Source organism: Rhinatrema bivittatum, chromosome 11 (assembly GCF_901001135.1).
Source record: "Rhinatrema bivittatum chromosome 11, aRhiBiv1.1, whole genome shotgun sequence".
Classification (NCBI taxonomy): domain Eukaryota; kingdom Metazoa; phylum Chordata; class Amphibia; order Gymnophiona; family Rhinatrematidae; genus Rhinatrema; species Rhinatrema bivittatum.
This window is the reverse complement of record NC_042625.1, coordinates 22266893-22281383: the sequence shown is the minus strand read 5'-3', so window position 1 is coordinate 22281383 and position 14491 is coordinate 22266893. Positions and strand designations below refer to the sequence as shown.

General features: G+C 49.8%; 1 protein-coding gene across 2 annotated transcripts in view; it reads right to left on the bottom strand.

Moving 5' to 3' along the window:
- ANAPC5 (anaphase promoting complex subunit 5) overlaps nucleotides 1–14491 on the bottom strand; it is an 85876-nt gene that overhangs the window by 53427 nt on the left and 17958 nt on the right. For both annotated transcript variants that reach the window (XM_029570906.1, XM_029570905.1), the window contains exons 3-5: nucleotides 13997–14106; nucleotides 12855–13065; nucleotides 102–168 (exon numbers count right to left, since the gene is read on the bottom strand). In XM_029570906.1, the coding sequence (XP_029426766.1) occupies nucleotides 102–168; nucleotides 12855–13065; nucleotides 13997–14106 (388 nt within the window). The remainder of the gene's footprint in view (nucleotides 1–101; nucleotides 169–12854; nucleotides 13066–13996; nucleotides 14107–14491) is intronic.

Here is a 14491-nt window from a genome sequence, read left to right as displayed (position 1 = left end):
AGAGGTAGCAGGCTGTACTTGTCACAGATTTACTAACAAAATAAAGGATGTTATTGATCCCTAAGCACTAAGATTTCTGGCAGGCTTGAGCGGTAACGTACCTGCTGAGACAGGAAATATTCTGCCTGCTTCTGGGAAAGAGGTCCAGCACATGTCATCTCTTCTTCACTACAATGCAATTATTTAAAAATGTCAGCAGCGAGGGAACTCGTAATAACTTTGTGGATAACAGTTGGGGCACGATACAGGTTGGTTTTATTGGGAGTTAGTGCTAAAATATCACGAGATGCAGCAGAGTGGCATTCAGAGGGAGCGGTAAACAGAGAACTGAAGCAGGCAGCAAGGAAGGAGATATTCAATCTGAAGACAGCTCAGAATTTGTTGCTTTATGGAAACTGTGTTGGTAACACAGAATAGCATCTGAATCCCATGTAAGACGTGAGCAATCCACAGAGAGCTTACAGGCATCCCAGGTTATAGATGAACCTCCCACTCTAAGCAATACACAGGGATTTACACATGGCCCTTGCAGTAAATCTTGTAGAAACATGGAAAATCTAGTTAAACCTAAATGCCTTCAGAGAGCAGAGTTGCTTACCTGTAATAGGTGTTTTCCGAGGACAGCAGGATATTAGCCTTCACACATGGGTGATATCGTCAGATGGAGACCCAATGCAGAAAACTTATGTCAAAATTTCTAGAACTTTGACTAGGCACACTGAGAACCACGCCAGCTACACGGGATCCCTCTTCAGTCTCGTAACATAGGATTAAGATTAAAATTTAAAAAAAGGAGAAACCCAACTCTGCGCAGCAGTGGGAGAGTTTCGTGAAGACTAACATCCTGCTGTCCTTGGAGAACACCCAATTACAGGTAAGCAACTGTGAACTCTGCTTTCTCCTAGGACACGCAGGATGGTAGTCCTCACACACAGGTGAATCCCTAGCTACAGGCTGCTACCCAACACAAAAAAGGGACCTACAGACACCTAACCAGGTGCCAATGGGCACAACACCACCAGTGCTGTTGGTAACAGAAGGTGAGACAGCCTGAACCCAAACAAACAATGAGCCCTAGGTTAGGAGAGTTGAGTTCTACACTACAAACAGGTTCCTGAGAACAGCCTAGCCGAACCTACTGTCGCATCGGTCATCCCTATCCAGACAGTAATGTGATGTGAATGTGTGGAGAACGCTACGTTGCAGCCTTTCAGATCTCCTCCACGGGAACTGCTTGCAAGTGGGCCACCAAAACTGCCATGGCTCTGACAGAATGAGGCTTGACATGATCCCCAAGATGCAGTCCTGCCTGGGCATAATAGAAGGAGATGCAATCTGCTAGCCAATTGGATAGTATCTGTTTGGCAATGGCAACACCCAACCTATTCTTATCAAAAGAAACAAAAAGTTGGGTGGACTGCCTATAGGCTTTTCTGTCTGCTCCAAACAGAAGGGTAAGACTCACTTGCAGTTCAAACTATACAGTGCTCATTCACCTTGGTGCGGATGAGGCCTGGGAAAGAATATTGGCAGGACGATTGACTGATTAAGATGGAAATCTGTCACTACCTTAGGCAGCAACTTGGGGTGCGAACGCAAGACCACCTATCATGACAGAACTTAGTATAAGGAGGATAAGTCACTAAGGCCTGGAGCTCACTGACCTTGCATGCTGAAGTGACCACCACCAAAAATATGTCCTTCAGGTCACAGGTGTGCAGCAGCTCAAAAGGAGCTTTATCAGCTAAACTAACACCACATTGAGGTCCCAAGATACAGTGGGAGGCCTTAGGGAAGGCTTCAATTGAAGAAGGCCACGCATGAAATGTACAACTACAGGCTGTGCAGAGATAGGCATACCATCTACACCTTGGTGGAATGCACCAATTGCACTCATACGAACTCTAATGGAGTTGGCTTTTAAGCCAGTCTCCAACAGGTGTAGAAGGTAATCAAGAAGTTTTTGTGTGGGGCAAGAGAACTGATCTAGGGGCTTTCTGCTCACACCACATGGAAAGCCTCCTCCAATTCAGTCCATAGGACTTTCTAGAAGCCACCAGGCACCAAGACACATCCTCTGAAAGATCAAGAGGCTGCAGAATTAACCTCTCAACATCCAGGCTGTGAGCGACAGGGCCTGGAGGTTGGGATGCCACAGCCTGCCCTGATCTTGCATGATGAGATCTAGGGAAGACCCAGACTGATTGGTCTCTGGATGGACAACTTCCAAAAGGCGTGGAAACCAGACCTGTTTCAGCCAATGAGGAGCTATGAGGATCATATTCCCCTTGTCCTCATGAAGCTTCAAGAGAGTCTTCGCCACTAAGTGAATCTGAGGATACGCACACAAAAGACCCTCAACCCACTGACGGATGAGTGCATAATAGGCTGGTCTGCCATCTGTCCTGTGCAGATGAACAGATCTACATCCAGGCTTCCCCAGAGGCAGAATATCCGATTCGCTACCCCCCTGGTCCACAGACCACTTGTGAAGGCTCAACTCAGCCTGTCTGTTACCATGTTCTCTGTCCTGGCCAGGTACATGGCTCTGAGCACTATCTCCAGGGACAGGTGCCATGACCATATCCAGACCATTTTCTGATACAGGATATACGATCCCGTGCCTCCCTGCTTGACGACATACCACATGCAATCTAGTTGTCTGTCTGGATCAGAGCTTTGTTGGATAGCTGATCTCTGAAAGCTCATAGCACGTACCTGATCACCCGAAACTCCAGGAAGTTGACTTGACAAGAATGTTCCTGAGCGGATCAAAGACCCTTTGTACCGAGCTCATCTACATGAGCTCCCCACCCCAGGGTAGATGCATCTGGGGTTACAACAATTTGAGTATGGAGACTCCAAAACGAGATCCCCTGTTCCAGATTGGAATGTGCCCACCACCAGGACAATATGAGTCCCGGAGAGAAGGGGTGACTCTGGAGGCTCCGAGTGGCCTGGCACCACCGTGACCCTCAGGGTCCATTGGGCTCTGTACATGTACAGACGTGCCAAGGAAGTAACATGGACGGATGTGGCCATATGGCCCAACAGCCTCAATATGTGCCAGATTGACACCTGCTGGCTCTGTTGGACGTCACAGCAACAGCCCTTTAGCAAGGCAGAAAGGCCTTGGCCTGAGCCGTGTCTAGCAGTCCTATGAAATCCAATTGAGGTGACGGGCGACGATGGGACTGGGTAGTTGAGAAAAACCCTAGTGACTCAAACACCTGAATGGTCAAGTGCATGGACCTGATGGCCCCTGCCTGAGACGTGCTCGCGACCAACCAATCATCCAGATATGGGAAGACACGTACTCCCAGTCTACGGAGGTGCGCCGCCACCACAGCCAGGCATTTTGTAAAGACCTGTGGGGTGGGCAAGAGCTCGAACAGCAACATCCAGTACTGGAAGTGCTGTGTTCCCACGACAAATCAGAGATACTTTCTAGGATCGGGAAAGATCTTGATACGAGTGTATGTGTCCTTTAGGTTGAGGGAGTATAGCCAGTCCCCTTTTTGCAAAATGGGGATCAAGGTACCCAGGGAAATTATCTTGAACTTTTCTCTTTTTAGAAACTTGTTCAAGGCCCTTAGGTCTAGGATGGGATGGAGTCCTCCTGCTCTCTTTGGAATTAGGAAGTACCTGGAGTAGAATCCCCCCCCTCTTTGCCCTGGTGGTACGGGCTCAACCGTTCTGGCTGTTAAGAGGGAGGAGAGCTCCATCATTAGTACCTCCTGATGTGCTACCGGCTCCCAATATGGGCACGGAGGGCAATTCGGCAGGACACCCAATAGATTTAATTGGTACCCTTGGCGAACGACAGACTAAACCCACTGGTCCGAGGTTACACTGGGCCACTGGTTTGCAAAGAACCGCAGCCTGTCCCCAACCAGAAGGTTCATTGTTCCAGGTATGGGCAACTGGCTTACGCTCCCTATGGCCCAGTCAAAACCCCTGTGAAGCCACAGGAGCCTTGATGATGTTGATGAGAGCGAGGAGGAGGAGAAGGATAGTCCTCTCTCTAGTGAAAGAAAGACTTCCTTGGCTCCGGTCTCGCCAGCCTCCTGGATGAGGTCAATGGGTCCGGCGTACTGGTGGAGAGTTATTGGATGGTCTCATGGTGGTCCCGAAGTTGGGCTACAGCATCCCTCACCCTATCTCCGAAGTACACGGCACATGAGCGAGTCGTTCCTGTACAACTGGTCGGAGACCTGAGGCCCTTACCATGCCATTCTGTGGGCATCAATTCCTGCTGCAGAGACTCTCAATACCATTTTGAAAACTGTAAGTCACATGGACCTTGTGTTTTCTGCACTCCAGACCCTTGTGCACCAGTGACATGAAGGCATCTTGTTACTGTTGAGGCAGCTGCTCAGCCACCCCATGCACCTGCTTCCAGATATCCCATTAGTATTGGCTCATGTAGAGCTGGTAGGCAGCAATGTGAGCAATAAGCATGGCATCTTGGAACTCGTTCCTCCCAAGAGCATCCATCACTCTGGTTCTTCCCTGGGGGCACTGAGGAATGGGTTTGAGAGCACTTGGCCCTCTTGAGAGCCGATTCAACCACCACCAACTGGTGAGACAGCTGATGGTTATCGAATCCAGCAGCCTTCTGGATGAGGTAGACCCCATTCGCCTTCTTGTTAATGGGAGGCACTGTGAGGGGGTGTTCCCATATCCTCAGCAGTAACTCCTTAAGGATCTCGTGTACCGGGACCACCATAATCTCCTCAGGAGGCTCCATGAACTAGAGGATCTCAAGCATTTTGTGCCTGGCAGCCACCTCTGTTAAAAGTTGAAATGGGATTGTCTCCGCCATCACCCTCACAAAACCTGCAAAAGTTAAGTCCTCAGGAGGGGACTTCCTCTGCTCATCTGAATGAGAAGGGTCTGACGGGAGACCATCAGAGCCCTCAGAGGACGACTCCATCAGATCATCTCCCCAGGGGTCATAGGGACCCTCATCCTCACTGAATGCTACAGGAGATGGGGCCCTAAGTGCTCAGCCTTCTTCCAAAGGTACAGGCACTGGTAGACCTGGGTCGGGAGACTACAGGCCTCAGCGTCTTTGCTAGCCTCAGTGGAGCTTCCTCCTCAGAGGAACCAGCAACGACCACCGTATCAGTAGAGGGAGGCCTTGGTGCCCTGCCAGGCACTGGGGCTGTCCTGAAAACCGGCGCCAGAGGGGTCGGTAGCACACCGATGAGCACCTGAGCTTCTCCAGTAGTGTTAGGATGACAGGAACATAAGAACATAAGAAATTGCCATGCTGGGTCAGACCAAGGGTCCATCAAGCCCAGCATCCTGTTTCCAACAGAGGCCAAAACCAGGCCACAAGAACCTGGCAATTACCCAAACACTAAGAAGATCCTGAGTCACCAAAGGCTCTGGAGCCTTTGGTGACTCAGGCCCGATGCCCTGCAGTGCCCGAGCCACCGCTAGCTGGCTACAGCTCCTCAACCATTGCGGATGCCAACACCGAAAGAGGAAGAAGAGGTGGCCAGATCTTCGGACCCACGAGGTGGATCGCAACTGGCACTACAAATGGTGGAGGCCTTCGTGGACCCCAGCATCAATAGAGGATGGGCCCTCCTTGCCACAGGATCGCTTCAGGGGCCATTGTGGCAAAAGCCGGCACATCCCTGCGCCTGGCACCATAGATCAATGGGGACTGGTGCTGATGCTTCTTAGGCTTCTCTCGATGCTTGGCATGGCCTTTCCTCAGTGCCAAATATGATGAACCCAGCGCCTCAGCCTGGAGAGCAACAATAATCGGTCTCCAGCATCCCTATCCTCTGAAGTCACTGATGGAACAGACAGTCCTGCTGATGTTGATTGTGTACTGTCCATCAGTTTCGGACCAAGGTTGGAAGATGGCTCAGACTTCCTTGACCCAAAGAGCTGATCCATCTTGTCAAGTTGAAGGAGACATCCCTTCGGGGTCATTTGGGCGCATAAGTGACAACCTCATGAGGATCCATAATGGACATGGTCCTCTGACACCGGGGGCATCGATGAAAACCGGATGTGGCCATGACGGAATAAAGAAAAGAAAAAAAAAGACACGACACAAAGGCGGTAAGTTGTTGATGGCCGGCGGGTGCCGGGGCACGCTTCTGCGGGGGAATCTACCACAAGAGAAAAAAAAAACCCCATCATAAATGCCAAAAACTCTGACTAGGATACTATGGGGAGGCACCGAGAGAAACCCGGCAATGGAATGATACTGAAAACTGCGAACAACTGCAATGTAAAAAGAAGTTTTCCACTAGGCCAGAAACAACCAAAGTGAGCTCAATCAAACTGCGAGGCTTACAGCTCCACGGACGAGAAGTGACTGAAGAGGGACCCCGCGTGGACGCATGGTATAGGGCATGCTGGGCATGCTCAGTGTGCCTAGTCAAAGTTTTAGAAACTTTGACATAAGTTTTCCACATCGAGGCTCCATCTGATGATGTCACCCCTGTGTAAGGACTACCATCCTGCTTGTCCTCTGAGAATAGTGAACTGCACCTTCAGTATGCCAGTCTCTGCAGTGTTCCAGCCAGCTCAGCTCAGAAACTGGACAGAATGATGTGTGCGTCAACTAATCGGGTAGGAATTCTCTCTTTCTTCAAATATTTTTTTAATTTAAAAATTATTTTTATTTGTCTTAATATTCCAGCTATCATAACATCCACATCTCTGTAAAGAATCAGATTTCTGTAACAGCTTGATCACAGTGCCAGAAAAGGAAAATTGGTTCTTACCTGCTAATTTTCGTTCCTGTAGTACCACGGATCAGCCCAGACTCCTGGGTTTTACCTTTCCTCTAGCAGGCGGACGCAGACCAATTTCTGTGGACTCTGTCGTATACCCCTGAGGTGTCCCCTAGAGTCTGTCAGTATTACACTGTACCCAAGCAGAACAATAATAAAGATTCACAACTGTCACTGAACAACCTCCCCCCGAAAAGCAGAGGAAATGAAGAACTCGTAACTGAAACTGAAAAACAATGCCCTATAATTCTGACCCTGAACAGGGGGGCATATGAAACTTACAACCAGAAATAATGAACTACCAGCCGAGCGGACTCTCCCTGGGTGGGACTCTGGGCTGATCCGTGGTACTACAGGAACGAAAATTAGCAGGTAAGAACCAATTTTCCTTTCCCTGTATGTACCCGGATCAGCCCAGACTCCTAGGATGTACCCAAGCTTCCCTAACCAGGGTGGGACTGCGAGAGTCCCGCTCGGAGAACACTGGCTCTGAACTCCCCAGGCTCAGGTGCCCGGACATCAAGTTTATAGTGTCTCGCGAAAGTATGAGTGCACTTCCAGGTAGCCACCCTACAAATCTCTTGCTGCGCCACCTGTTGACATTCTGCCCATGAAGTCGATTGCGAGCGCGTAGAACGAGCCTTAAGCCCGACCGGAATCGACCGGCCCTGTACAAGGTATGCCGACACAATAGCCTCCTTCAGCCACCAGGCGATAGTTGCCTTGGAAGCTTTCTGACCCCTTTTGGGTCCACTCCATAAGACAAAAAGATGATCCGTCAAACTATTCGTGACCTCCAGATAACCCTCCAGTACCCGCTTTACATCCAGCTTTCGCAAATCTCTGGCCTCTGACGAAGAGGAATCTAAACCCGCAAAGGAAGGAGGCTCTACAGACTGATTTAAATGAAAAGCAGAGACCAGCTTCGGGAGAAAGGATGGAACCGTGCGCAATGAAACACCCGCATCCGAAATCCTTAAGAAAGGCTCTCTGCAAGATAACGCCTGGAGCTCTGAAATGCGCCTCGCTGAAACAATAGCGACCAAAAACACCATTTTCAAAGTGAGATCCTTCAGGGTCGCCTGCTTCAAGGGCTCAAAGGGGGACGAGCAAAGGGCGCGGAGGACCAAATTAAGTTTCCAGGAAGGACAGGGATTCCGAACTGGAGGGTGCAAGTGCTTAACCCCTTTCAGGAACCTAGCCACATCGGGATGCGAAGGAAGCACCACCCCATGCACCTTACCTTGAAAACAACATAACGCGGCTACTTGAACGCTCAAGGAATTAAAGGCCAGACCCTTGGACAAGCCCGCCTGAAGGAAATCCAGGCCTTGTCAGGACGAATGCTATGTTCCACACACCAGGAATCAAACACCCCCCAGACCCTAACATAGGCTCTGGAGATAGAGGTTTTACGGGGGTGCAACAGCATGGTGATAACCACAGGCGAATAACCCCTCGAACTTAACCTCTGCCTTTCAAAAGCCATGCTGCTAGACAGAAGCGATCGACCTCACCGAAATAGACTGGCCCCTGGCGCAGTAGAATCGGGAACGGAGGAAACCGCAGTGGACTGTCGATGGCTAGAGTCAGAAGATCCGCAAACCACGGACGTCGTGGCCATTCCGGAGCCACTAGAATCACTGTACCCGGGTGAACTTCTATGCGGTGCAACACTTTTCCGACCAACAGCCACAGAGGAAAGATGTACAACAGAACGTCCCTTGGCCAGGGCAGAACCAGAGCATCTACTCCCTCCGCTCCCGGTTCTCATCGCCGACTGAAGAAACGAGGATCCTTGGCATTGCGGTACGTTGCCATGAGGTCCATGGATGGCCTGGTCCAACACTGGCACAGAAGATGAAAGGTCTCGTCAGAGTTCCCACTCCCCTGGATCCAACTGGTTTCTACTGAGAAAGTCTGCCTGCACGTTGCTGGCCCCGGCGATGTGGGAGGCCGCAATCTTGTAAAGGTGCCGTTCCGCCCAGGCGATCAGCAGCCGTGCTCCTGGTTCCTCCTTGACAATTGATGTAAGCTACTGCTGTGGCATTGTCGAATAGTATCCTCACCGACCGCCCTTCCACCAAGGGAAGAAGGGCCTGCAATGCCAGCCGAACAGCCCTGGTCTCCAAGCGATTAATGGACCAGGAGGATTCCGTCTTCGTCCATTGGCCCTGCACTGCCGCTCCCCAACACACCGCCCCCAACCGGAGAGGCTGGCGTCGGTTGTGACCACAATCCACGTGGGAATCTCCAAGTCCTCTCCCCGACGCAAGTTGTCTGGACACAGCCACCAATGTAGACTGGCACGCGCCACGTCCGTCAGTGGTAATTGAAGCTGGAACTGCTGGGAAAGTGGACTCCAGCAGGACAGCAACGCAGACTGCAGAGGACGCATATGAGCAAAGGCCCACGGAACAAGCTCGAGAGTGGAAGCCATCGACCCCAGGACCTGCAAATAATCCCAGGCCGTGGGCTGAAGCATGGAACTGAATAAATGCACCTGGGAAATCAACTTGGAAAGTCTCTCTTCTGTAAGAAACACCTTGCCCGAGGCCGTATCGAATCTGGCTCCCAGAAACTCCAAGGACTGAGAAGGAATCAGATGGCTCTTGTCGGGGTTTACCACCCAACCTAAGGAAGTCAACCACTGGAGGACCCGCTGGACCGCGGTCCTGCACAATTCCTCCGACTTCGCACGAATCAGCCAATCGTCCAGGTAGGGATGAACCAATACTCCCTCGCGCCGCAGGGCTGTTGCTACCACCATCATCACCTTGGTGAAGACCCTTGGTGCTGTCGCAAGGCCGAACGGGAGTGCACAAAACGGGAAATATTGGCCGAGGATCGCGAACCGAAGGTACTTCTGATGATCCGGACAGATGGAATGTGCAGATAAGCCTCCGTCAGGTCCAACAACGCCAGAAACTCTCCCTTGTGGACGGATGCTATCACGGAGCGCAGAGTTTCCATCCGAAAACGAGGTACCTTCAGCTTCCAATTGACCTGTTTCAGATCGAGGATGGGGTGAAATATTCCTTCCTTTTTTCGGCACAATGAAATAGATCGAGTAACACCTGTGCCTGAGTTATCCAGCTGGAAATGGAACTATTGCGCCAAGGTCTTGTAAGCGCAGCAGGGTCTCATATACCGCTTGTCTCTTTTGACAGCACGCGCATGGGGAAACCATGAAGCGGTCGCGGATCAGCCATGCAAAATCTAAAAGAGTAGCCGTGTTCAATTATGCTTAGGACCCATTGATCCGACATTACTGTGGTCCACTCCTCCAGGAATAAGGACCGCCTGCCCCCAATCTTTGGAACCGAGGAGTGAACCAGCCGCCCATCATTGTGAAGGCTTGGGACCCCCATGAGGTTGAGGGGCTCCATTTCTGGAGGACCGCCGGCCTCAAAAGTACTAGGGCCAAGTGTTTTGACGGCTTTGTCCCTGACGGAACAATGAGCCCGAGGAGCGGGAGGAGCGAAAACGTCAATTTCCCCCGAAATCTTGCTCTCTGAGGGAAAGATCCCCTTGTCCTAGGCCTGACCTCCGGCAGCTTATGGACCTTGTTCTCGCCGAGTGACTTGATCACATCATCCAATTGCTTCCTGAACAACAATCTGCCTTTGAAGGGCAGCGAACCCAAATGCGTCTTGGAGGATACATCCGCCGACCAATTCTGCAACCATAGGAGGAGACGCGCAGAAACTACCGACACCATCGTCTTCCTGATGTCCGCAAAATATCATACAGGGCATCCGCAGTGTAAGCCACCACAGGCTCCAGCCTCCCTACCTGTAGTGACTGGGCCTCTGTAAGTTCCACGGATGCTTGGAAATCCTGGATCCAGCGGAGCCTGGCCCGCTGCGCGAAACTGCTGCAGATGGCAGCCCGGACACCAAGAGCCGAAACCTCAAAGATCTTCTTCAGATGTATCTCCAACTTATCCTTCAAGGCTGCGGCTCCTGTTACCGGAATATTCGACTTCTTCTTCACCGCTGAGACCGCAGCATCCACCTTAGGCACCCTGAGAAGATCCAGCGTGTCCTCTGGGAGCGGATACAACTTATCCATGACTCTGCTCACCTTTAAGCCCAGATTAGAATAAAAGGTCAGACACCTAGAAGTGAACCAGGAATGACCGTGCTGGGCCTCGGAGTCCCAGCACCACTGGATCCATAGTAGCCCCCAGTCTGGAATCCTCCTGAGGGGCCTCAATCCCCAGTTCATCTAGGATGACCAGAATAAGGGGACCCAGCTCATCCTTTCTAAACAAGTGCACCACCTTGGGGTCACCCCCCTCCACCGGAGAGGAGCCCATGTGCTTGGATGGAGGAGCCTGGGTTTCAGGGTCCACATCCTGATCCTGATCAGGAACTGGTTGCGGAGAATCCGCCTGATCCAAAGAGTCCGAGGATGTGCTGTCGCTCGTACATACCATGGACCGAAGCGGGCGTTTCTCCTTGGGTGCGCCACCCAATTTCAGTGGCTGAATCCGCTTCCGGGCCTCAGAGGAACCTCCTCCTGGCCCTGCTGCCGCAGGAGCCCTGCGAGCTACCTTGTGCCCCTGTGCCTTACCAGCCCTGCGTTCCTTAAAAGCTTTGTGCATCAAAAGCATCGTTCACCTCTGATTTTGTGAAGACGACCCTTCAGAATCCTCCCCCTCATCGTCCACCTGCCCAGCGCCAGCAAAACTGGCCCCCCCAGGAGCACTAGGCCGCGGAGACAATGGGGGAGTCAGGAGCCCATCCCCCTCAGCTGCTGTGTCCTGCTGCCACAGGGTCCTTAAAATGGCCTCGGATCCTGCACCGAGCTGAAACGGGTCTGGGGCCTGATGCGACAAACTCGGGACGCTGACCCCCCGCCGCGATCGTGAAGCCCCCCCCCCACCGTCGATTTCGCGGGTGCAGCGGCCCCCTGAAGAGCCCTCTCCTCCTGAGAGACACTCTGTACAAATGCCGGTCTGGGAGAGTTGCGCGCATGCTCTGCCGCATGCAGCACAGGCCGCACCACACAGCATAAACAGGGACCTAAATTTAGCCCGGCTGGAGAGAGGAGCAGGAGAAATCAAAGGCCGACGCGATCAGAGCTGTCCACGGTCTGAAATCAACACCCGCAGTGAGCAAGCTGAGCCGGCAGAGCAGGAGAATTTAAAGCCGCAGGAACCCAATTTTTTTTTTTTTTTTTTAATCTTACAGGGGGGCTAACTGAAGGTGAGAGCCCAAGACCCCCGGGATCACCTTCAGTGGGCAGTTACAGGGTCCTCAACCCTCTGTTCCTGAGTCTCAATACTGACAGACTCTAGGGGGCACCTCAGGGGTATACGACAGAGTCCACAGAAATTGGTCTGTCTCCGCCTGCTGGAGGGGAGGTAAAACCTAGGAATCTGGGCTGATCTGGGTACATACAGGGAATGATCAGGATATAACACAAAGAGTGAAGTACAGAAAGGCTTTGTGTGTGTATATATCTGAATATTATATAACAACAGAAGTATATAGGCACTGGCACATACACAAAATAAAAACAAGTCAATTACATAAGTAAAACAAAAATACAATGATTTGTTTGTTTAGAAATTAGACTCAGTAATTATTTTGGTAAATAAGCTTACTTCTCTTGCATACCCTTTTTGATAAGTAGTGCAGCTTCAAGTATATCTCCACTGGGAGTTGGCAAAAGATTGATCATTTCTTCCCCAGATTATGAGGACTTACACCACTGGGGCACAGATCTGCTCTCGAGCTTGCTTCCAATTAACTGGGGCTGGGAACAAAGCTTTTATACTGTGTGGTACAGACATGGGCAGTTCAAGTTTCTTTGTTTCAAGGAGTCCTAAGCTATTAATCAGTTTCTGCTCACAGTGTTCCACTTTTTGGGTGAGGGGGCAGAGGAAGGGGATGGCTAGCCTATCCCTGCTCATTTACCAAAAATTCTTCACATCCGCTGTCCCTAACCTAATACAACTACATCACATGGGTTCCAGCTGCAACAACCATTTACTCATGCACATGAAATGCGCTGTACAATGCAACATTGTCTACTGGAAGGCAGCCCTACAGCTAGAGCAAACTTTACATAAATTGTTACCTCAAAGGAAGATCAAGTTCTTCTTTTCCCATTCTTCCATCTGTGTCCTCAGTGTTTGTCAAGTCCATATCTGCCTCTTCGTTTCCTGCAGCTGAAGCAGACGGAGCGGTCTTCTCAGTCTGGACATAGTGCTGAAGCGCAGTATACAGCTTGTACACCTGACTGAAGGACAGCTTGCTATATGCCAAGATCATATGACGCAGAAACAAGCCTAGAGTAAAAGCAAAGAGTGCATTTGTCATAGAGCAAGAGATTCAGTCGGATATATTTAATCCAAATTTAAGGACAGAATTAAGAGCCAGACACAAAATCCATTCAACCCAGTCTGGAGAATGACTGTAAATCGAAAAAGTGATTTCCCTGTAGAAACAGACTTGCTATACACTGCACTGGAAAAATGTACGTGAACGACAATTGGGCAATGTTGCAAGCTGCTCATATGACAAGTTTTTTTCTGTAAATCTGTACATTGTGTGGCTCATAGGAAGGCTTTGCTGGTGAAAGTCACAACCATGGAAAAGATAATCTACCTCCTGAAGGAGAATGTTGCTCATTACACTCATATCTGGAAGCCCTACTAGACCTAGGCGTATATCAACCGTTTAACTCTGTTTGATTTTATCTGGTCTAGTATCTTTCGGTTTGGTGTGCATGTTTTCTTAGAAATTTGTTACTTACATCTCATGAATTTTGGACTGTCACAATGAATCTGTATTTGATGTCTATCTGCATTTTATAACTGGTGTGCCTAAGAACAATGGATTATGCAACTACACACAATACAACGAGGATACCCTACAAGAGTGATGGAGGTATTTACAGTTGGACACCCTGATATATCTCTTATGATTTAGGCATCCGGTGTTTCCGCACATTTGCATACAGAGTTTGAGCAGAGAGGCCCTGCAAGTTTTCTGAAAGACTACTTCAAGAGCAAAATAATATATATGCAGGAAGAGACATCTTCTCTCCTGAACATCTACATCTAGTAGCGTTACAGAAGTTAAAATGAATAATAAGGGTAGTAAATATAATGGGAAACCCGTTTTACCAAATGATGATAAGTTTATAAATATCATCTTTCCTTCACTCTAATCACTATCGTATCCCAGACATAAAACAGTGAACACATAAGTACCTACCCACCACACTTGTTTTATGGACTTCTGGTTCTGTCCCTGTAAACGAATCACCAAGGTCATCAAAAAACTGCTCCATATCTTTCAGTTCTCCTTCAGCCATTAGTTTAATTCTAAAGAAAGAAAAATTTAAAGTACAATGTCTCTTCAATAGACTAGAACAGGAAGGAATTATAAGGCCTTACCTTCCAAACAGCTTTGCCGTGGACATAGAATGGGAAAACTCTTTCAACCAAAAAAAAAGCATTAAAAAGGAAAATTGGTTCTTACCTGCTAATTTTCGTTCCTGTAGTACCAAGGATCAGTCCAAGACCGCTGGGTTATGCCTCCCTTCCAGCAGATGGAGTCAGAGAAAAGCTGAAAAGCACCCCCTGATAACCCGGTGTGCCACCTGCGATCCTTCAGTATAATATCAAAGCAGAAAAAGTAAATTTAAACAACCAATGACTAGATCAAGAGAACTTATCTGAACAAAAACCTGTGAGAACTATTTACACG